Below are 24,276 nucleotides of genomic sequence, written 5' to 3'. Positions count from 1 at the left end.
TTACAGAAAGGGTGGTAGATTTGTAGAACAGTCTCCCAATAGAGGTGGTAGAAATGAAGACCATATCTGAATTCAATTTAGCATGGAACAGGCATGTGGGATCACTTAGGGAGAGGAGGAGATATCAGATGTTGTGGATGGGCAGACTGGATGGGACATTCGGCCTTTATCTGCCATCATGTTTCTATGTTCAATTACAGAACATGTACTGATATTCAATTTCAACTAATCAGGAAAAGGTACCCACAAGCACGTGGACCATATTATTCTTCCTGCTAACTTTAAAGTTAATGTTAAAAGAATAAATATCAGAACATCGCAGTTAGTGAGATATTCAGTCCAAATGCTGGTGATAGTATTTCATTTAATCTCTATATTATGCATTGTTATATGTAAAAGCAGAGGTCCTGAATATTTCAGATATTGCATTCACAGTGGTGGCACTATACATTTAAACCAAAAGGAATAATCCATTAGGCTTGTTAATGAATATTGCCACTATTAACATAATCTACCATCCTACTCTTGTTCAGCCCTCTTAAGAATCATGAATGTACAGGTGGCTTTGAATATTGTAACTTTTTCATTCACAGTGAGTATTATGCTCTCTAGTAGCTTGGTTCATTTAGACATAAGACTCTCTTGGACTCATTTCAGTATTTAAGTGACTGTGGATTGATATTGCGGTGTTTGGAATTTTTTGTGTACCATTATATGAATTGTCATTCTTCAAACAACAGAATATATCAGTACTTTGACTCCTAAGGAAGGCACTAAGGTGCCAAAACATAGGCTGTGTTGAGTCTTATGTTTGTTTTAATGTAATAAAGTCCCAATTGAAGCATCTCTTTCATTTCTACTTTTGTTGATTGAGTGTGATATTTCATAAAGGTGTTTCTCCATTTTCTTTGGTTGGCTTTGAATATTGGACAGACTGTACTGTATATGAGTTGGAATGTAACAATAGACTTGCAGATTTCTGACATAGTACAATAATTTGTTGTTATTTTATCTTCCCTTTAAAATTTAGAAAAGTTTAACTCAATTTATTTTTTTGTGATATATTTCCTGTTGTTCCTGTCAGGCTTTAGTAGAATAATGTAGCACTTAGGGAAGAAGATACAACCCAGTATTCCAGAACTAGAAGCCAGAATAGCAAATATCTCCACTGCTACCATATACTTGCCCCTGGTGCTCAGGTATGTAGGGAAGAAAGACACCCAGACACTGCAGAATACCAGCATACTGAAGGTGATGTGCTTGGCCTCATTGAAACTGTCAGGTAGATTTCTTGCTAGAAAAGCTACAATGAAGCTGATACCAGCAAGAAATCCCAGGTAACCAAGAACACAGTACAATGCAATTGCTGACCCTTCATTACATTCAATTTGAATTGTTCCATCTTCTGCTTGCATATTAAGATATGGGAATGGAGGAGCAGTACCTAACCAGACAAGGCATAGGAGGACTTGAAAAATAGAACAGGAAAGGACTATAGAGTATGAGACCCTGGAGCCCATCCACTTATGCAGCTTGCTTCCAGGCTTGGTGCTCTGGAAAGCCATGACCACAATTATTGTTTTTGCCAGGACAGAGGAGAGAGAGATGGAGTACGTTATTCCAAAGACAGTCTGTTGAAGAACACAAGTCACTTCATCAGGATGGCCTATGAATATCAATGAGCAGAGGAAGCAGAGCAAGAGGGAGACCAGAAGAATGTAACTTAGGTTTGAGTTGTTGGATTTCACAATAGGAGTGTCTCGGTAATTAATGAAGATTCCCAGAATGATGGCAGTGATGATGAGAAAGAAAATACTGATAAGTATCAGAACAATTCCCAAAGGTTCTTGATGGGAAAGGAAGCTTATTATTTTGGGGATGCAGACATTTCCCTTTTCATTGGGCCACTGGTCCTCTGGGCATCTTATACAATTATCCATATCTAAGAAAAAAATATATTTTTAGCATCTCAAAAATGGCATCAGTTTTCAAGAATAGTTAAATATTGCTCTAAATTATAAAGATATGAGTGTTGATATTCAGATGGGGGTACTTACATTAAATAAGAACACAAGAACATAAGCAGTGCCTCCGCCGGGTCAGACCACAGGTCCATCCCACCCAGCAGTCCGCCCCCCGTGGCGGCCCAACAGGTCATGACCTGCCTGAATTACCAGAAGGGGCCCCCTTGCCCCCTAGGTTTCTCATCGAAGTCCTATCTTCCCATCAAAGTCCTAACCCTCCGGCCTTGCACCTGCACAACCTGGTGAGCTGTCTATGCTTATGCAACACCCCAGCACCTCCCTCAGTACCCCACGATCCCCTTGTCCCTCAGGAGTCCGTCCAATCCCTGTTTGAATCCCTGTACTGTACTCTGCCGGATCACTTCCTCCGGGAGCGTATTCCATGTGTCCACGACCCTTTGGGTGAAGAAAAACTTCCTTGCATTTGATCTGAACCTATCCCCCTTCAGTTTCTCTGAGTGCCCCCTCGTACCTGTCGTCCCTTTTAGTCTGAAGAACCTATCCCTGTCCACCCTCTCTATGCCCCTAAGTATTTTGAAGGTCTCTATCATATCCCCCCTGAGCCTCCTCTTTTCTAGAGATCTAATATAATAAAACTAATAAAATCTAATATAATAAAACCATTACCGCACATGCACAGTAGAAAATCCGTGTTCCCTGCGTCCGTGAGATCTGCCTCCGTGCCGAATTAGATTTCCGGTGTGTGGGGCAGCTTGTGGTGCATGGGGCAGCTTGAGCGGCGGTGGTGGTTTGACTCCTGCGCTGCCGCTGCTGGGATGCCTCTTCTCACTCCTGGACCAGCAAATGCAGCAGCCACAGGGCATTTGCTAGACTGGTCCACTTTGATAATGTGAGGTAGGCCAGCCTAGCAAAATCCCCGAGGCTGCCTGGGCTAGTGGATGCTGGACAGGGGGAGCAGGGAAAGGAGAAGGCCTACTGCTGGACAGGGGGATCAGATAAGAGGTGCTGCTGGACAGGGGGGAGGTAAAAGGAAGGGAGAAGGCCTACTGCTGGACAGGGAGGGAGGTAAAACGAAGGAAGAAGGCCTACTGCTGGACAGGGGGAGCAGGGAAGAGGTGCTACTGGACAGGGGGAGGTAAAATAAAGGGAGAAGGGCTGCTGCTGGATAGGGGGAGCAGGGAAGGGGTGCTGCTAGAAATGGGGGAGGTAAAAGGAAGGGAGAAGGGCTACTTCTGGACAGGGGGAGCAGGTAAGGGGTGGTGGTGGACAGCCGAGGAAAGAGACAGACAGAAAGAAAGACAGACAAACAAACAGAAAGCGGCCAAGGAGAGAGAAAGAAATAAAGAAAAACAGACACACACATCTATTCTAGCACTCATTAATGTAACGGGCTTAAAGACTAGTCATTTATATTCCACTATTGCCAGCAATTAGTTCATAGTGGATGACATACTCATACAAAGAAGCAAGATTAGTAAATCAATCTAGCTCAAACATATATATTAGTCCATTATTAACTACAAAGGTTGAATTTCTGGAACAAGAAAGCTTTAAGCTTTCCATGGATGCCCCATGCATCCATGGGAAGGGGCTTAGGCAACTGGCCCAATTCCATTTGGCCTATGGTGGGCCTTAGGTGCCTGGGCCAATCGGGCCCTAGGTCCCTCCCTGATGCATCCCACATGCACCAGGAAGGGGCAGGCCCACCATTCCAAGGATGGCAGGCTGGACAGATGGATGGTCAGAGGACCCATCTGGCTGGCCAACTTTCAGATTTGTGGGGGGGTGTCTGGGGTAGAGAGTATCTGGGGTAGTTGGGGGCAGGGTAGTGGTAGGGGCACCTTCAGGTTTTGGGGGTATCTGGGGGTTAGTTGGTCTTCTGGCAGGAGGGCTTGGGCTCCCTTCAGTGAGGGTGTGGGGTGCGACTTCAGCAGGAGAGCTTGGGATCCCTCCTGCAAGTATTCGGGGAGGGGGTGTACCTTTGGCAGGAGGGCTTGGGATCCCTCCTGCCGGTCAGCTATTAGAGCTTGGTGGGGAGTTCATTCCAGCAGGAAAGATTGGGCATCTGTCCTGTCAGTTTGCAATGTTCAGGGGGGGTGCCGGGGGATGTTCAGGGGGGAGAGATTGGGCATCTCTCCTGCTGCTATTAGCGGGGGGGGGGGGGGGGAGGACAGTTACAGGATTCTGTAACCAGCATTGTTTATGACAGACATCAGTTACAGAATCCTGCTTTTAGGTGAAGGAACTGCCCCCCTTCTTCGCCTAAAAGGTCTGGTTTGGGGCGTTTGGAATGTGGGCAATTTTTTGGTCAGGAATGTGTTGTAGGGATAGATGTAGTGGCAGTCTGGGCAATTAGATTGCTGAACGTGGAGGTAGGCCATTCTAAAAAAAAACTCATTTTGGATGGTTTTTTGAGAATGGATATTTCCCTGCTGCCTACTTTCAACGTCTAGGTACTTAGGCCAAAAGGGGACTTTGATGTTTTTTTAATTATGCCCCTCACACCTTTTAGTGATAGGAATGATATAGTTAAGCAGTCAGAGTTACGATGTTTAGCAGTTCTATCTAGTAGTTCAGTGAATTTGGGAAAGTCATCTGAGACATTTTCATTTATGGTCTTAAATTCTAAGCAGCAAAGCTTAAGGTCAACCTGCCTTTCTATTAGAAGTCAATATAACTCTCTGAATAGTAGCGAGTTGCTGTGAAGGAATTTTCAAATACTGACTTAATGTTGATAAGACTTTACCACATTGAATTTTGATAAGGCGGTATATCAAATTTTAAATAAACCTGATTTATGGAACACATTTAGACAATCGATTTTATGTGCACAAATCTCCTCAAATTCTATAAATGGCATGAAATTGGATGCCCATTTATAGAATAGATCATTCCAGTAGAATCACATAAATAGGAAGGTATCTAATATAATAAAGCCCTAAGCGCGCATGTGTTCCCGTTTTCTGTGAGCTGTAGGGACCCGCAGGTAGGAGTGCGCATACGCACGGCGGCGCGGAGCCTGTCAGCCGCGGCGGCTCTTGCCGTCTGAAGGATAAAGCCAAGTAAGTTGCAGTATATAGTACTCCCTCTCTCCCTTCCTGTAAGTTTGCCGCCGCCGCTGCCTTCCTTCCCCAGAACCCACACTCGAAAAATGGCCGATCACCCACTGTGCATGGGAGCACCGCCCCGACTGGCTCCTCTAGGCCGCTGACGCGCACAGGCCTCAGTCGGCCAGCCAAAGCAAAGGATCCGACGCTGCAAAAACGGCCGATCCCGAAAGTATCCCTACATGCCGCTCCACCTCCGATAGCCCCGATCACCTCCCATGGCGCCCGTTGTACAAAATCGGCCCCGGAGGGAATAGAGAGCTGCTGAGGCTGAACAGGTTGAATGAGGCAAGAAGGAGTGTGCCTATACCTTTAATAAAAGGGGAGGGAATGCTGCTGCACAGGGAAGTGGGGTGTGAGTATAAGTAAATGTTGCTTCACAAGGAAGTGGAGTTGGAGGTAGAGAGCTGCACGGGAACGGGGACGACGGGAATCCCGCGGGACCCGCGGGCATCCCGCGGGTTCCCCCTTTGGGTCACGGGGATCCCGTGGGGACGCCCCTAGGGTCGCGGGGATCCCGTGGGGACGCCCCCTAGGGTCGCGGGGATCCCGTGGGGACGCCTCCGAGGGTCGCGGGGTTCCTGCGGGGCTGGATGTACTCAGTCGCGCGGCTCTTCTCTCTACCTTCTCTGCTTGCAGCACAGAGCCGAACGGAAGTCTTCCCGACGTCAGCGCTGACGTCGGAGGGGAGGGAGGGCTTAAAGCTTAAAGCCCTCCCTCCCTCCGACGTCAGCGCTGACGTCGGGAAGACTTCCGTTCGGCTCTGTGCTGCAAGCAGAGAAGGTAGAGAGAAGAGCTGCGCGACTGAGTCGGGAAGACTTCCGTTTGGCTCTGTGCTGCAGGCAGTGCAGGTAAGGAGGAGAGTAGCCTCGCGGTTCGAGTGGCTACCAAGGGACGGGGCGGTCCGCCCCGCCACACCCCGCCCCGGTTGCAGCACAGCCGGCCAGGTCCCCTTACTTTTGTGGCACTTCCCCGACCGACCGACAACAGCCCCGGTCCGACAATCCTCCCTGCCCTGTAGCCGCGAATCTAAATTATCTTCTTACAGCAGCTGTAATAAGGTAATTTAGATTCGCAGTTAAGGGCAGGGAGGTTTGTCGGACCGGGGCTGTTGTCAGTCGGTCGGGGAAGTGCCACAAAAGTAAGGGGACCTGGCCGGCTGTGCTGCACCTGGGGCGGTAGAGAAGGAGGGGGGGAGAAGGACGCTGAAAGCACTTGAAGACAGAGGAGGGAGAAGGACGCTGAAAGCACATGGGGGAATACAAAGGGGTGGAGAAGGACGCTGAAAGGCCATGGGAAGGGCGGGGGGGGAAGGACTCTGAAAGCACTTGTGGAAGACAGAGGGGGGAGAAGGATGCTGAAAGCACATGGGGAAGACAAAGGGGTGGAGAAGGATGCTGAAAGGACATGGGGAAGACGGGGGGGGGTGGAGAAGGACGCTGAAAGGCCATGGGGAAGACAGAGAGGGAGAAGGACGCTGAAAGGACATGGGGAAGCAGAGGGGGGAGAAGGACACTGAAAGCACATGTGGAAGACAGAGGGGGAGAAGGACGCTGACAGGACATGGGGAAGATGGGGGGAGAAGGACGCTGAAAGGAAATGGGGAAGAGAGAGTAGGGAGAAGACGCTGGCAGGGAAGAAGACAGATGCCAGACTATGGGGGGAGCGGAGAGAAGAAGATGGGTGCCAGACCAATTTGGAAGGGGGAAGAAAGGGAGAGGCACAGTAACAGAGCAAATGGAAGATGCAGAAGGAAGAGAGACAGTGGATGGAAGAAATTGAATGAGAACATGAGGAAAGCAGAAACCAGGCAACAAAGGTAGGAAAAGAATTATATTTCTTTTTTTTTATTTTGCTTCAGGATAAAGTAGTATATTAGTTGTGTTGATAAAAATTTATAAACATTAGAGGCTCTGGTAGAAACCCATTTGCAAAGTATGTATTCTTCCCAATTAATATTTTCAAATTAATAAAGTCTTTTTGCTTATTTGTAAATGGTTTCTACCAGAGCCTTTAATTCAGTAGCATAATTAAATGAAATAACTATTTCTGAAGTTTATATGGATGGGCGGGGACGGAGGGGACTCCTCGCGGGGACGGGTGGGGACGGAGGGGATTCCTCGCGGGGATGGGTGGGGACGGAGGGATTCCTCACGGGGACGGGTGGGGACGGGTGGGATTCCTCACGGGGACGGGTGGGGACGGGTGGGACTTTGGCGGGGACGGGTGGGGACGGGTGGGATTTCTGTCCCCGCGCAACTCTCTAGTTGGAGGACATGATGCTGCTGCACAGGGAGGGGGGGGACAAAGAGGGCCAGGGAGCAAACGTGCTTTGCTTTGGGGGGAGGAGTGTGCTGGGGGGCCAGGGAGCAATCTTGGATTGCTTTGGGGAGGATAAAGAAGGGGGGCCATAGAGAAAGACAAAGAAAGGCAGGCAAGGGGCCACAGAGAGATAGAAAGACAGCTGACAGGGACAGAGACAGAAAGAAAGACAGACAAACAGGGGGCCAGAGGGAGAGAGACAGGTAGAAAGAAAGACAGACAGTGGGAGGGAGAGAGATAGAAATAAAGAAAGAAAGAGACAGGGGCAGGGAGAAGCACAGACAGAAAAAAAGATAGACATACATATATTCTAGCACCTGTTAATGTAATGGGCTTAAACACTAGTTTTCTATATAAATGGTCTTAAAAATGTATGTGTAAAAATTGAAAGTGGTTCAAGCACAGATCCAATACATTAAATTTTGGGTCTACTAGGGGTTGTGGGAAGAACTCTGAGGACTATCTTAGAGATCAGACTCTAAAGGTGGAGGAATGCTAGCCTAGTGCCTAACCCTCAGTAAGCCTGGTTCTAAGAGAGAGGTTGCAGAGGCTCAGCAGTTTTCACAGCAACCTGTGAATTTCTGTCTAACTTTGCCAACCCACCCCTACACTCAAATTACTCTTATACTACTCTTAAATTACCCTCCACAATTCACCAGCTGATTTTAACAAGGACAATCTCCACAAACTTGAAACATACCAGTCTAACATTTCTAGTACCTTAATATGATTTAATTAAACAGCTCAATAATAAGATGCAGGCAGTAGTCCAGCAGCAAGAGGGGAGTTATCCAGTCTTTTGCAACCAGTGTCACATGCATTATTATCTCTCAGTTGGCGAGAAATTATATGTGTGTGCTCGAAGGAAGGAAAGGTGACTAGTGGAGTCCCTCAGGGTTCGGTGCTGGGGCCAATCCTGTTCAATATGTATGTAAGTGACATTGCTGAAGGGTTAGAAGGAAAAGTGTGCCTTTTTGCAGATGATACCAAGATTTGTAACAGAGTAGACACCGAAGAGGGAGTGGAAAATATGAAAAAGGATCTGCAAAAGTTAGAGGAATGGTCTAATGCCTGGCAACTAAAATTCAATGCAAAGAAATGCAGAGTAATGCATTTGGGGATTAATAATAGGAAGGAACCGTATATGCTGGGAGGAGAGAAGCTGATATGCACGGACGGGGAGAGGGACCTTGGAGTGATAGTGTCCGAAGATCTAAAGGAACAGTGTGACAAGGCAGTGGCTGCTGCCAGAAGGATTCTGGGCTGTATAAAGAGAGGCGTAGTCAGTAGAAGGAAGAAGGTGTTGATGCCCCTGTACAGGTCATTGGTGAGGCCCCACTTGGAGTATTGTGTTCAGTTTTGGAGACCGTATCTGGCGAAAGACGTAAGAAGACTTGAGGCGGTCCAGAGGAGGGCGACGAAAATGATAGGAGGCTTGCGCCAGAAGACGTACGAGGAGAGACTGGAAGCCCTGAATATGTATACCCTAGAGGAAAGGAGAGACAGGGGAGATATGATTCAGACGTTCAAATACTTAAAGGGTATTAATGTAGAACAAAATCTTTTCTTGAGAAAAGAAAATGGTAAAACCAGAGGACATAATTTGAGGTTGAGGGGTGGTAGATTCAGGGGCAATGTTAGGAAATTCTACTTTACGGAGAGGGTGGTGGATGCCTGGAATGCGCTCCCGAGAGAGGTGGTGGAGAGTAAAACTGTGACTGAGTTCAAAGAAGCGTGGGATGAACACAGAAGATTTAGAATCAGAAAATAATATTAAATATTGAACTAGGCCAGTTACTGGGCAGACTTGTACGGTCTGTGTCTGTGTATGGCCGTTTGGTGGAGGATGGGCAGGGGAGGGCTTCAATGGCTGGGAGGGTGTAGATGGGCTGGAGTAAGTCTTAACAGAGATTTCGGCAGTTGGAACCCAAGCATAGTACCGGGTAAAGCTTTGGATTCTCGCCCAGAAATAGCTAAGAAGAAAAAAAATAAAATAAAATAAAAAAAAATTTAAATTGAATCAGGTTGGGCAGACTGGATGGACCATTCGGGTCTTTATCTGCCGTCATCTACTATGTTACTATGCTCGTTGCAGAGTTACTGGTTCTCAATGAACCCTTGAAGCTAGAGTTCCAGACTTGGAGGAACTGAGGGAGATAGAAAGGTGCATGAAGGAGACCTACAGGGAAGCTGTAGAGAAGTCCCACCTCCAGTGTGGAAGCCCCTGTACTGCCTTGGAGGAGGGAGGTCTCCTAAAAGGAGAACATCACCTTAGCAATATCCTCTATCTCCAGGAGCTTCTGCCCAGAAAGGAGGAGTTAGGATGGCTATTGTAGTGGGAGATTTGATCATTAAACATATACTGTAGTTAGTTGGGTGGCTGGTGAGCATAAGGATCGCCTGGTCACTTGCCTGCCTGGTGCAAAGATGCATCACTTAGATAAGCATCACTTAGATAAGCATAAGAACATAAGAATTGCCGCTATTGTGTCAGACCAGTGGTCCATCGTACCCAGCAGTCCGCTCATGTGGCAGCCCTTAGGTCAAAGACCAGTGCCCTAACTGAGACTAACCTGCATATGTTCTGGTTCAGCAGGAACTTGTCTAATTTTGTATTGAATCCCCGGAGGGTGTTTTCCCCTATAACAGCCTCTGGAAGAGCGTTCCAGTTTTTTATCACTCTCTGGGTGAAGAAGAACTTCCTTACATTTATACGGAATCTATCCCCTTTTAACTTTAGAGAGTGCCCTCTCATTCTCTCTACCTTGGAGAGGGTGAAGAACTGTCTTTATCTACTAAGTCAATTCCCTTCAATATCTTGAATGTTTCAATCATATCCCCCCTCAGTCTCTTCTTTTCAAGGGAGAAGAGGCCCAGTTTCTCTAATCTCTCACTGTACGGCAACTTCTTCAGCCCCTTAACCATTTTAGTCGCTCTTCTCTGGACCCTTTTGAGTAGTACCGTGTCCTTCTTCATGTATGGCGTCCAGTGCTGGACACAGTATTCCAGGTGAGGGCATACCATGGACCAGTACAGTGGCATGATTACCTTCTCCGATCTGTTTGTGATCCCCTTCTTAATCATTCCTAGCATTCTGTTTGCCCTTTTTGCTGCAGACGACTTCATTGACTTGTCAAGCAGTACTCCCAAGTCTCTTTCCTGTGGGGTCTCTCCAAGTATTACACCAGACATCCTGGATTCGTGTATAAGATTTTTGTTACTCACATGCATCAACTTATACATCCACATTAAACCTCATTTGCTATGCTGTGGCCCATTTTTCGAACATTTTTATGTCACATTGAAGGTCTTCAGAATCCTTCTGCGTCTTCACTACTCTGAATAACTTTGCATCGTTCGCAAATTTAATCACTTCACTCATCGTACCTATGTACAGATCATTTATAAAGATGTTGAAGAGCATGGGGCCAAGCACCAAGCCCTGTGGCACCCCACTGGTGATACTCTTCCAGTCTGAGTATTGTCCATTTACCCCCACTCTCTGTTTCCTATCCGCTAGCCAGTTTTTAATCCATGTGAGTATTTCACCCTTGATTCCATGGCTTGCAATTTTTTGAAGTAGTTGTTCATGCAGAACCTTATTGAATGCCTTCTGAAAATCCAGATATAAGATGTCAACTGGCTCACCTTTGTCTATCTGCATGTTTACTCCATTCAAGAAGTGCAGCAAATTCATCAAGCAAGATCTTCCTTTGCTGAAGCCGTGCTGGCTGGTCCTCATCAGATCATGTCCATCAAGGTGATCAATAATGCGGTCCTTTATCAGCGATTCTACCATCTTTCCTGGTACCAAGGTCAGACTCACTGTTCTGTAGTTTCCCGGATCTCCCCTCAAACCTTTCTTGAAGATCGGCATAACATTCGCCACTTTCCAGTCTTCCAGAATCCTTCCTGATTTGATCAACAGATTGGCTATTAGTTGAAGTAGTTCAGCTACATCCCCTTTCAGTTCCTTGATTACCCTTGGATGGATGCCATCTGGTCTCAGGGATTTATCATTTTTAAGCCTATCAATCTGCCTGCATACCTCTTCTAGACTGACCGTCAACCCTGTAAGTTTCCCGTCTTCGTTTCCTGCATATAGCCTGTCAGCTTCTGATATGTTGTGTATATCCTCTTCGGTAAATACAGATGCAAAAAATGTGTTCAGTTCATCGGCGATGTCTTTGTCCTCCTTTAGCACTCCCTTTATTCCATGGTCATCCGCTTCCTTCGCGGGTTGTTTCCCATTAATATATCGATAGAACGGCTTGAATTTTTTTGCCTCCTTGGCTATTTTTTCCTCTTAGTCTCTTTTGGCCCCTCTTACTACCTTATGGCACCTGATTTGATGTTGTTTGTGCTTTTCCAGTTTTTGTCCATTTTTGACCTTTTCCATTCCTTAAACGAAGTCTTCTTGTCTCTGATCAGTTCCTTCACTGCTACAGTGAACCATGCCGGCTCCTTGTTCTTTTTCCTCTTGGATCCCTTGTTGATGCGCAATATATATAGATTTTGCACCTCGGTGACTGTGTTCTTAAAAAGGGACCATGCTCACTCTAGCGTTTTTACAATGCTTATCCTCTTCTTAATCTTCTTCCCCACCATGAATCTCATTCCTTCGTAATTCCCTTTTTGGAAGTTCAGTTCCGTGACTGTCATTCTGGATCGATGTTTTGCCCCTGTGCTGGGAAGGAACAGCTGTCTTAGGGGGGGGGTACTAATGACATAGGAAAATGTGGGAGGGAGGTTCTGGATGCCAAATTTAGCTCCTCCAGGGTAGCATTTTTAGAAATGTTCCCCATTCCACGCGCAGGACCCATGAGGTAGTCAGAGCTCCGAAGTCTCAATGTATGTTTGAGATGATGGTGCAGGGTTAAGGGATTTTGATCTAGGAAAGGAGGAGACTATTCAAAAGGATGGACTTCACCTTAACTTGGAGGGAACTAGGCTGCTGGCACTAACGTTTAAAAAGGAAATAAAGCAGCTTTTAAACTTAGATGGGAGAAAGCAGACAGTCACCCAGGAGCAGATGGTTTGGTGTAGAGCAGTGGTCTCAAACTCAAACCCTTTGCGGGGCCACATTTTGGATTTGTAGGTACTTGGAGGGCGCAGAAAAAAATAGTTAATGTCTTATTAAAGAAATGACAATTTTGCATGAGGTTAAACTCTTTATAGTTTATAAAACTTTCCTTTAACAGTTTTACCTCATGCAAAATTGTCATTTCTTTAATAAGATATTAACTATTTTTTCTGCGGCCCTCCAAGTACTCTATTTTTTCTGCAGCACTCACATTTAAAGTTTAATATCTTTTCTTTCTCAAAACTGGCACATTTCTATTACTAAATTGAAAATAAAATCATTTTCCTACCTTTGTTTGGTAATTTCATCAGTCTCTGGTTGCACTTTATTCTTCTAACTGTGCATCCAATATTTCTTCTCTTCGTTCAGCCTCCTCTCCTCCAGACCTCATTCCCTCCCCCAACTTTTTCTTTTTCTATGTCTGCCTTTCTGATTCCTTGTCTCATTTTTTGCTTTGTTTCTGGCTCCTTGTCCCCCCCCCCTTCTTTCTTTTTTCCTTCTGGCTCCCTGTCCCCCCCTTCTTTCTTTTTTCCTTCTGGCTCCCTGCCCCCCCTTCTTTCTTTCTTCCTTCCTGCCCTCCCCCATGCCCACCGCCGCCGGGGAATAGGCTGCTGCTGCTGCTGCCGCCATCGAGAACAGGCCGAGATCTCCACGGGGCCGACCAACTCTCGCCGCCCAACATCAATTCTAACGTCGGAAAGGACGTTCCGGGCAGCCAGGCAGCGATTGGCTAGCCAGAACGTCCTCTCGATGTCAGAATTGAGGTCGGGCGGCGAGAGAAGCAGGGAGATCAAAGAGCATAGTGCCGGCGGTGAGAAGGGAAGGGAAGCAGTTGGGCACCCCTGCTCTAGACGAGCCGCGAGCCGCACTCTAGGAAGAACAGTGGAGGGTGACCAGCTGTGCGGACCGCCCCCCCCTTGGTACACCACTGGAACAGCAGCGTTTCTGGCTGGATCATTCCATTCAAAGCCGCGGGTGGCGGCTCCTTGCGAGATCTGCGCCTGCGTCTGAAGCCTCTCTGATGTTGTGATGTCAGAGAGGCTTCCAATGCAGGAGTGAATAGCGCAAGGAGCCGCCAACCCGCGGCTTTGAACAGAATGGACCGGCCAGACCCGCTGCTGCTCCAAAAGGAAGGGAATGATCCAGTCCAGACCGCGGGCCGCAAATAAAACTTGGAGAGCCACATGTGGCCCGCGGGCCGCGTGTTTGAGACCGCTGGTGTAGCGTATCCTTAAAGGATACTGTTGAATCAGAACATTTAGGAAGTCCCAATAGAGAGCTTTCAAAAATGGTGAAAGAAAGCCAAGAGTGCTTAAGTGGGAAGCAGAGTAAAAATGTCATCTTCTCAGCAGCCTATAGATACAAGGGAAACTATACAATTTGAAGTGTCTGTATACAAATGCTATAAGTCTAAAACATAAAGTAGGGGAGTTAGAGTATATAGCACTGAATGATGATGTAGATATAATAGGCTAGAGATTGGTAGCCAGTCTTTTTGATAAGCTTATCAGCTTGATGCTTCCTACCACTATGAATAGGGCAGCATGCAAAATTTTTCACAGGATGTTTTATTCATATATTGCAGAAATAAGACCCCACAGGTTTGTGAATTCCATGGTATACTAAGCTGTAATAAAAAGCCAATTTGTACTGTACTTTTAAAATTACCCCTCCCCCAAATCCTTTGGCTCTCAAAGCCCTAGTGTACAAGTACGCTTGGGTACCCCCACTATATACTTCTTGATTTGAACAATAGGAATGGATTTTCCTATAAAGATCTACTGGGATCTTCTAAGTAACCTAGACTGACCACTGTTGGAGATAGAATTCTGAGATGGATGGTCTATTGGTCTTTTTTCAATATGGCTTTTTATCATGTTCTTATGAATTTCACAGAACAGGCCATCACACTAAATAACCTGCCACCAAGGACATCTCAAGTGTTATACATCACTCACCAGTTTCATTGGAGATCTCTCCAGCTGGACAGAGAATACAGTCATAGCAGCAGATGGATTCTCTTTCTCTGGGTAATTTCCTATATCCAGGAGCACAGCTCTGACTGCATCTGGATTGTGGAGGTGTCTGAGGATTGAGGGGAAAAAATTGTCTGCAAATGACAGTGGAATGTAGTGTATAAAATGCAAATGCTTTCTCTATCCACTTAAGGACCAATTCAGACCTTTTCTTTCAATATCACAAAATATCCTTTAGGCAGAGCTGCCCAATTCTGGTCCTCAAGATCTACTGGCAGGACAGGTTTTTAGAATATCCACAATGAACATGCATAAGAGGGATTTGCATACCAAGAAGGCAGTGCAGGCAAATCTCTCTCATGCATATTCAATGTAGACATCCTAAAACATGGCCTGCCAGTAGATCTCGACGACCGGAATTGGGCAGTCCTGCTCTAGAGGTAATTTACCCCTACAACAGTTAATTATACCCAGCTATTTTTCTTTTTTTTAAAATCATGTTTATTAGAACAGTAGGCAACTGAACAGCAAGTACAACCACAGATGCAAAAACAGTACAACAGAGCAAACATGGAAACATATATGACCAAGATATCACCGTCAATGTGAAAACAAAGAAGCCAGATTTCATGGTTGAAAAAAATAGCATACCCAGAAGGAGAGACCCAGGACTCGCCATCCTGCAGCCCCCGTTCAATTTTGAAAGAGAAACCAATCAGAATACCTAAACGATTCAGCACAAACAGCCAGCCCGTATGCCCAAGAGGCACAAGGCATTCTGCACAACACTCCAACACAACAACACACCCATGCACATGTACACACACCCGTATAGTCCACACTCATACGCTCTCTCTCCACCGAGGGACCGTGCCCTTCTAATAGTGAAGCACAGTCTGACAATAGGTAACACTGCATCTATAGGGAAAATACCAAAACCAGAACCAGCGGGGAGGTCAGGAGAACTCGCCGCAGCTAATAAAGGCAATATGGGAAGACCCCTCCAGGAGGGGTGACCCATCAGCCTCAGCAAGAAAGGTATCTTTGGACAGACAATGTCAATTAAGCAGTAGTATCCAAAAACTGCTGCAACAGAGCGCAGTAAGATTTCCAGCCATCTTGTGGGCGAGATGACTAAGTGTCCAACTCGTACCGTGCTTGCTGGGTCATCAAGGCAATCCACAGAGAGTAAGGGGGGGCCTCCTGTGAGGTCCAGTATTGCAGAACAAGTTTCTTCCCCATAAGAACAGTATGTAGCACGAATTTCTGTGAAGAAAGGTCCAAACCATGGTGCTGCATCTCCTGGGCGTCCCCCAATAATAAAGCCGGCCCATTTCAAGGTACGTCCCTTTGTAGTAAGCAAGCCAAGCAGCTCCGTACAGAGTCCCAGAAAGATAGGTGCATACAATTGAGAAAGGAGTGCAGAAAAGTGCCCCTCTGGGTGTTACATTTGATACAATTGTCATCAGGCCAGATCCCCATAATCTTCCCCCGTGCACGTATAAGATAGAACCTGTGCAGCAGTTTGAGTTATGTCTCTTGCAGAGTGACTGCCTTGACATTGTCACAAACCTGCTACTGAGGTCAGGTTTGTGCCTGTGAAAGCACAAAAACCCCTGATCTTTAAAAGGGCTGATCAGTGCAGCAGCAGTGCTAGCAGTGGAGAACAGGATTCTAGCCCTGAGGAGATTGCCCAAGAGCAGGAGCCCTGGGGGGAGGGGAAGCAGAATGAGTTTAAAAACTTCCCTGAACCTAGAACAGGCCCTGTTAGAAAGCACTCTGGTAGGCAGGCTCCTAATCAAGCTAGCACACAGCTCCTGAGATTAATTGAGCAACACCACAAGGCTCAGCAAAAGCCAACCCATTCACCTTTTAGAGCAGGGCGTGGCTTTCTCAAACCTGGTCATAACCAGCAGTCCAAGCTGGGAAGATTCAGTCTGGATCCAACCTGGGAAGAAGACTCATGTCCTGGTGCTGCTCCCATGTCTCAGCAAGGGAACGAGATAGAAATGGAGGACCTGAGTAATTTCCCTTTGGCAAGCTTACCTGAAGAAGCAATGGACATTGCCTGTGACAGTTGAGAGGACTGCAAGAGAGAGAGCTAGGTTTTTTTTGCTATGTTTGTTCTTCTCTGACAAACCTGATTTGTGTTTTGAGGCACCTGGGAATTGTGCTGGCTGGGACTGTGTGTGTGCGTGAGAATTCTTATCAAGTCTCACCCTGAAGAAACCTTTTTGTTCTTTGAAGGACTGTGAACTCTGTTTGGAATATTTTTGGTTTGCCTTTTTTGTGATAAGGCCAAGTTAGCTGCTGATTGTTGTGCAGTGGGAGTTGTGGGGTCTGAATCCACAAAGATCCTAGGTTGGGATAGAGGGGCCATTTTCTGGCAAGCTAAATAAGTGGATTCAGCAACTCCCCACCCCCGCCAGCTTTGCTGGCTTAAAAGGGGAAAAGCCTGTGATACTCTCAGGCTAACACAGCGTGCTTGTGAAAACAAACTGACTTTTGAATTGCATAATAAAGACTACATAAGAAAGACTTACCCTGAGGAAAGGGCTGCTCAGGTTTAGCTGTAAAATAAGCTGAACTACTGAGCTTTCTTTTGTTTTTCTTTTCCTTTTGAATTTGGACTTGAGCACAGTGACTGTGATAAATAAAGTGTGCTATCTTTAAAAACTGAAGCAGCCTGAGCATTTTTGTGTTTACCTGACTTTATTATCACCAGCAGGGCCTTTCAATTCGGGAAGGCACGTCCAGGAACTGTATTTGTGCGCAGCACCCGGTAGCCATTCTGACTACTCACTATCGGGTGTGCGACAAGTGGTATCAGGAGTGGGATCTAGTGCCTCCTGCTGGTGACATTTGAGAATTGGAAAAAAAAAAAAAAAAAAACGTTTTTGGTTTGGAATTTTTTTTTTTAGGAAAAAAAAAAAAAAAAGAAAACCCATTTTGGATTGTGTTTTTTTTTTTTTGAGCTTGTTGGTTCCAGTTACTGTTCTTTGGACTCTTTTTGTTGGTGGTTGCAAGGAAGTGCAGCAGGACGAACAGCCAGGAGCAGTGCAGTGAAGGAACCAAGGACCGGATCCAGAGGGACCTGACCGGACCAGACCTGCTGAGAGCTGAGGACTGCGGAGGACACAGTTCCGGAAAGCAGACAGCGGGGACCGGAGGTGGTGTGTTGCAGTGCAGAGCCCAAGCAGTGCAGAGAACGACTGGAGGCCAAGGAGGCCTAACAACCAAAGGCGTAGACTCATCAGTACTGCGGGTAAGAGTACCCAACCTAAGGGGCTGATGAGGATAAAAAGTAACCCTAGCTTGAGTGGCTGACATTTCCTTCAAGGGAAGGGGTGTCAGGTTGTTTGAAGTGCCACACTTGGGTTTCTTTTGTGTTTGTTTGCGTTCCAGACCCAGCGAGGATGGATCAGCAGCAGCTATTGGTGTTCCTTGCGGAGGAGAGGCAGAAGCAGAGTGAGAACCTGCAGGCCGTCTTGAAGGCGAACCAGGACTTATGGGATCGCAGCCAGGAACATGCCCGACAACAGCACAATGAACTTGTGATGGCAATGGGTGAGCAGACCAAACTATTAGCTCAGCTGCTACAGCACCCATTCACAAGTATAGCTGGTGGGCCAGTACAGAGCCTGGTAGCAGAGAGGACTACCTCCTTACAGGCCCCTGAAGAAAGTAAGGAACAGGCCCGGGGGGATAAGAATACAGGATCCCAAAGTCAGACCCTAAAAACGGGGTGGTCCAAGCCCAGGGAGATCTCACGGGAGGGGCTACGTTGTTTCTGCTGTGGGAAAGAGGGGCATACACAACGATTCTGTAAAAAGAAACGAGATTTTGTGTACGCCCGGGGACTAACGGACAAGCACCCTAGGGTATATCGGGTGTCAGTCTCTGTGGCAGGAAGGAAGGTATTAGCCCTGGTTGACACAGGGGCTGAACAGTCTGCAGTATCCCGACAGTTTTGGACCCAGGTGGTGGGAGTCAAGGGCTTGGGGAAGAGTGTGGAGAAGGTCCCTATTATGTGTGTTCATGGGGTGTCCAAGGAGTACCCACTCTGGCCCATAAACATCGAATATAAAGGGGAGAGCATGCGCATCGAAGTGGCGGTGTTAAACTCAGCCCTTTATCCCGTTATCCTGGGGAGGGACTGGTTAAGCCGGGCTGGAGTATGGACTCAAGGAGAAGGCCTGGGTAGTGAAAGTAACAGCAGCCCGGGGATCCAGGGCAGATGGATGTTGGGAGCCAAGGTAGAGGGGAAGGTTAGACTCTCTTCAGAGAGGAGGCGTCAATCCAGAGGGCCGGGTCAGAAGAAGTGGTACCCGACGATTTGTTGGGTTCCTCTCTCTGGCAAGGCCCATTCACCGACGCAAGCCTATGCTGGAGCAGCAGGGTTTGACCTGTATGCAGCTCAGCCACAGAACATCCCAGCTAAGGGAAGGGCTTTAGTATTTACTGACATCCAGGTAGCTCCCCCACCAGGGTCCTATTTAAGAATAGCTCCTCGGTCAGGGTTAGCACTGAAGCACTCTGTGGATGTGGCTGCGGGTGTAATTGACCCTGATTTTAGAGGGAATTTAGCGGTCTTATTGGTCAACCAAGGGGATACTGAATATAATGTCCACCCCGGAGACCGCATTGCCCAAATGGTGTGTGAACGAATTTGGCATGCCAGGTTAGAACAAAGGGGGCGGCTTCCAGACACAAAAAGGGGACAGGAAGGATTTGGGTCATCAGGAGATAGGTCGCAGGCGACCCTGTTAACACCTATAATAGTAGGGGGGGAACAAGGGGATCCTGTGGAGGAGACCCTCTCAGCGCTGCGAGCCGAGATGTTGGCCCTTAGGGGAGAATTAGGAGCAACACAGCGGAAATGGGAATCAGAGCTGAAGTTGCAGGCAGAAGCCAATTCCCTCCCCTCAAAGGACCCCCCCCGAGAGTTCTGCAGAGAAATTGGGAGTGGAAATGCTGGCACAATGTCAACAGGAGTCGGAAAAATTAAGAAAGCTGTTAGCTCAGATGAACTCACAAATAAGTCAGCTAAAAGTTCAAATGGCAGAAGACCAAGCACAACAGAAGGGAGTGAAACAGAGTGTTGGGGAGGTAAGGCTATTATGTGAGGAGTTAGCCAACAAACATGGTAAGACAGAAGGGTGGGTCAAGCAACAACAGACCCACAAAGACCAACTGGAACAACATAATCAACAATTTGGGCAGGTTATAGAAACCTTTAAAGAAGTAGAAAAGGGAATAAGCGAGATGAGACAGCAAGTAGCCCAAATGAAGGAAGAGGAATTGGAAGGAATAGCAAATGTAATGACTGCCCTGGTGAAGCGGGTGGAGGGGTTGGAAAATGTGGAAAATGATGCTACCATAGCCTTGGAAGCTAGGTATGGGACCCCGGTGTTACAGTGGCCCGATGATTTTGGGGACCCTGAACCACCACCCGGACCACTAGGGAAGAAAAATAATAAAACACGTAAGCGATATTGATGAGTTGTCTAGAATACAGGAGAACCCTGAGTCCCCTTTAATGCCTGAGGACAGTCATCAACCAAAGGTGGGGGTATGTCACAAACCTGCTACTGAGGTCAGGTTTGTGCCTGTGAAAGCACAAAAACCCCTGATCTTTAAAAGGGCTGATCAGTGCAGCAGCAGTGCTAGCAGTGGAGAACAGGATTCTAGCCCTGAGGAGATTGCCCAAGAGCAGGAGCCCTGGGGGGAGGGGAAGCAGAATGAGTTTAAAAACTTCCCTGAACCTAGAACAGGCCCTGTTAGAAAGCACTCTGGTAGGCAGGCTCCTAATCAAGCTAGCACACAGCTCCTGAGATTAATTGAGCAACACCACAAGGCTCAGCAAAAGCCAACCCATTCACCTTTTAGAGCAGGGCGTGGCTTTCTCAAACCTGGTCATAACCAGCAGTCCAAGCTGGGAAGATTCAGTCTGGATCCAACCTGGGAAGAAGACTCATGTCCTGGTGCTGCTCCCATGTCTCAGCAAGGGAACGAGATAGAAATGGAGGACCTGAGTAATTTCCCTTTGGCAAGCTTACCTGAAGAAGCAATGGACATTGCCTGTGACAGTTGAGAGGACTGCAAGAGAGAGAGCTAGGTTTTTTTTGCTATGTTTGTTCTTCTCTGACAAACCTGATTTGTGTTTTGAGGCACCTGGGAATTGTGCTGGCTGGGACTGTGTGTGTGCGTGAGAATTCTTATCAAGTCTCACCCTGAAGAAACCTTTTTGTTCTTTGAAGGACTGTGAACTCTGTTTGGAATATTTTTGGTTTGCCTTTTTTGTGATAAGGCCAAGTTAGCTGCTGATTGTTGTGCAGTGGGAGTTGTGGGGTCTGAATCCACAAAGATCCTAGGTTGGGATAGAGGGGCCATTTTCTGGCAAGCTAAATAAGTGGATTCAGCAACTCCCCACCCCCGCCAGCTTTGCTGGCTTAAAAGGGGAAAAGCCTGTGATACTCTCAGGCTAACACAGCGTGCTTGTGAAAACAAACTGACTTTTGAATTGCATAATAAAGACTACATAAGAAAGACTTACCCTGAGGAAAGGGCTGCTCAGGTTTAGCTGTAAAATAAGCTGAACTACTGAGCTTTCTTTTGTTTTTCTTTTCCTTTTGAATTTGGACTTGAGCACAGTGACTGTGATAAATAAAGTGTGCTATCTTTAAAAACTGAAGCAGCCTGAGCATTTTTGTGTTTACCTGACTTTATTATCACCAGCAGGGCCTTTCAATTCGGGAAGGCACGTCCAGGAACTGTATTTGTGCGCAGCACCCGGTAGCCATTCTGACTACTCACTATCGGGTGTGCGACAACATGGAGAAAAAGGGTCAGGAAGAGGAGATGAAGGTCAGGTATGGAAACCTCAAGCCCCAATTCAGTAGACCATTCCTGCGCCAGGGACAACAAACACCCCTCCCCGGAACAGTCCCTGCCCACCCCATACCAAGTAGAAATTTTATTGGCTCTAGAGGGGTTGGAAAGGAAAATCAGATCCAATTTACCATACTCCCATCGTTCCCCATGGGGTGCGAACCATAGTCTGATAGTAGTGGTGAATCTGGAGGTAGGTGTGTGTGTGTGTGGGAGAGAGATGCCAGGAAGCCTGCATTTGTGCTAGAGAAGGGAATTAGCCCCCGCCCAAAGAGAGAGCTGCACCCATAGTCGTAGCATGCCCCATGCACTCCTGCAAACCCGCCAGCCCCCCTTACCTTGGACAAAGTCTGGATTGCGAAGAAGGGACAGGAAAGGAGAGACAAAGGGTAGCCTCCCCTGCAGCCGCCGCCACCAACACTAGGCTTTACGAAATGGTACCAAGAATGGATATGCCAGGGGACGCAGCCACCCACTCTCACCCCCGGACCCATGAATGACAGATGAAAAGAACCATGGGGAGCAACAGTCATCAAGCAAGGCTTAAGGAAAATAACGGCGGGAAGACACCAACTGTTTGTGTATCCAGCGTAAGAGCGCTGCAACATTAAAAACGCGAAGGGTGGGCAGACCAAGGCTTCCCCTATCTTTACTCTGTGTCAGTTTAAGAGCACTGATATGGGCCACTTTACCCCCCCAAAATAAAAGAGCAGATAATGGATTGATAAGAATGTTCATCAGTGTGCGAGATCCAAACTGGGATGGTTTGACGTGGGTAGAGAAGTTTCGGAAACAGCACCATTTTTACCAGAGCCGCCCTACCCATCAGAGAGAGAGAGGGAGCGCTTGCCATTTGAGACATAAGGTCTTGATTTTCCCTATAGTGGCGGTAATGTTGGCAGCATACAGTTTGGTCGGATCCCAGTAGAGCAGGATGCCTAGATATTTCAATTTCCCGGGCGCTATGTCCACTCCTAGCCACGTGCACCAGGACTTCGTAGCTGAGGCACCGAGTAGAAGAGCCTCCATCTTGTCAAAGTTAATTTTTAGGCCCGAAAACTTGCAATAATATCTAATAAGTTCCATGATGACGGGAACAGTCTGGTCAGCATGGTTAAAATAGAGTAGTATGTCATCAGCGAACATACTAATGTGAAATTCCTGACCACTGACACGAAGTCCCTCTAGGGCTGGGTCTTGACGAATTCGGATGGCCAGAGGCTCTAAGGAGAGAAGAAAAAGAAGGGGGGAGAGGAGACAACCATGTCTCGTGCCCGTCCCCAAAGGAAAGGGATCAGTCACCCCAAAAGTTGAGAATGGGGGTCATGATATAAAGCAGACAGCCATTCAGCAAAAGCACCCTGAATACCAAAACGAGCCAAAGTCCCAAAAAGTTGGGGCCATGAGACCATGTTGAAAGCTTTCTCGACATCCAGGCTGGTGATAAGTGCCCTGTCAGAGAAAGCATGATGAGACTGCAGCACCACGAGGACCTTCAGAAGATTCATCGAGGTGTGATGGCCAGGTACAAATACCACCTGGTCTTCATGGATAAGGAAGGGGAGGAAGGCATTGAGACATAACGCAAGTATACTGGCTAAGAGTTTAACATCATGATTTAATAGGGAGATGGGCCGGTATGACCCAAGAGCATCAAGCGGGTGACCCGGTTTAGGAAGAATGATGATGTAAGCTCTATTATGAGAATCCCCCGGAGGAGTAGCAGTGCGCAGCCCTATAAAGTAGGCTTGTAAAGGTAATAAGGCCATGGGATCCAAAAGCTTATAAAACTCAGGGCCTAATCCGTCGGGTCCCGGCGTTTTAGCCAATTTTAATTTTTTAATGGCCGTCTGGAGCTCCTCGCCTGTGATGGGGCCATTAAGAACAGCCTGTTGACCTTCAGACAGCGTAGGAACAACAATATCGCAGAAGAAATCTGCACTAGCGATGTCATCAAACGGTTGAGCTGAATATAAATCCTTATAGAAGTTCACAAATTGCTGTGTAATAGCCTGATGGGTGGAGTGCATGTGACCCTTAGAATCTTTGATGGAAGTAATAATGTGTCTTGCTTTGTGTGGGCGAACCAAGTTAGCAAGTAGGTGGCCTGTTTTGTCTCCCCACCGGTGAAGTTTATATTTATAACAGTAAATATTACGACTTACCCTCTGGTCTAATAAAGCATTAATTTTGGATTTTAAAAGACTCATTGCCATTTTTGTAGCATCATTGAGGCGAGAGATATGAAGGGTCCTCAAGGTTGCGAGTTCCCAAGAAAGAGTAAGAAGTTCCCCATCCCTTCATTTTTTGAGTGAGGCAGAATAAGCCAGTATATGTCCCCGCATGACCGCCTTAGCAGCCTCTCAATAAATAACGGGCCCCGCGTTCTATTTTGAGATAGGCTAAAATTTTTGTGTGCTTTATGGGGAAGTGAATCCCATCTACATTAAGGGATTTTACATGCAATTGCGTCATAACATATAATCATTATCACAGAATAGAATCCAGATATGTACCAAGAAGAACAATAGGGGTGGGACGTCCCAGCCATATCCCACCCATGAGAATATACCCAGCTGCAACCAAGGGTCCCACTGCACGGGGATCTCCCCCGGCAGAGAGGAGCAAGCAAGCAAACCAAAACACACAACACCCCATACATACCAGACATACCAGTCATACACACCATCCCCTTCCCCCAAGCATTCCCCTGTCCCTCCTGTAGCATGGAAAATCCCTGCTAAACCCAAACCCCAAAACCCAAAACCATCATGTAGCCCTGAGCCCTACCAAAGCAGATAAGAAACCCAACTGAACAGCTCAAAGTCCAAACGGGTCCAAAAACAAAAACAAAAAACAGTACCAGCTGATGTCCAAGAAAACGCAAAACTAGCAGTCCCATAGATCAAATG

The 24,276-nt window shown here is 47.0% G+C and overlaps 1 protein-coding gene across 1 annotated transcript; it reads right to left on the bottom strand.

Annotated features, from left to right (window-relative positions):
• Positions 1-1,046: 1,046 nt before the first annotated feature.
• On the bottom strand, positions 1,047-16,457 carry LOC117346146 (vomeronasal type-2 receptor 26-like). The gene is made up of 3 exons (XM_033915549.1): positions 16,422-16,457; positions 14,456-14,582; positions 1,047-1,942 (listed from the first exon to the last, which is right to left on the bottom strand). Exons 1-3 carry the CDS (start codon positions 16,455-16,457, stop codon positions 1,047-1,049), a joined length of 1,059 nt encoding a protein of 352 aa, XP_033771440.1.
• Between the last annotated feature and the right edge of the window lie 7,819 nt (positions 16,458-24,276).

Source organism: Geotrypetes seraphini, chromosome 12, assembly GCF_902459505.1.
Source record: "Geotrypetes seraphini chromosome 12, aGeoSer1.1, whole genome shotgun sequence".
NCBI classification, from domain to species: domain Eukaryota; kingdom Metazoa; phylum Chordata; class Amphibia; order Gymnophiona; family Dermophiidae; genus Geotrypetes; species Geotrypetes seraphini.
Note: the sequence above shows the minus strand (reverse complement) of the source record. Positions and strands in the feature narration are given on the sequence as shown.

Excerpts from the sequence above, each read along its gene's own strand:
- LOC117346146 (XM_033915549.1), bottom strand. The coding sequence starts at position 16,457 with ATGGGAGCAGCACCAGGACATGAGTCTTCTTCCCAG. Across the intron at positions 14,583-16,421 it reads GACATGAGTCTTCTTCCCAG|ACACCTCCACAATCCAGATG; the intron begins GTTGGATCCAGA and ends CTCAATCCTCAG. Across the intron at positions 1,943-14,455 it reads AGAGATCTCCAATGAAACTG|ATATGGATAATTGTATAAGA; the intron begins GTGAGTGATGTA and ends TTTTTTTCTTAG.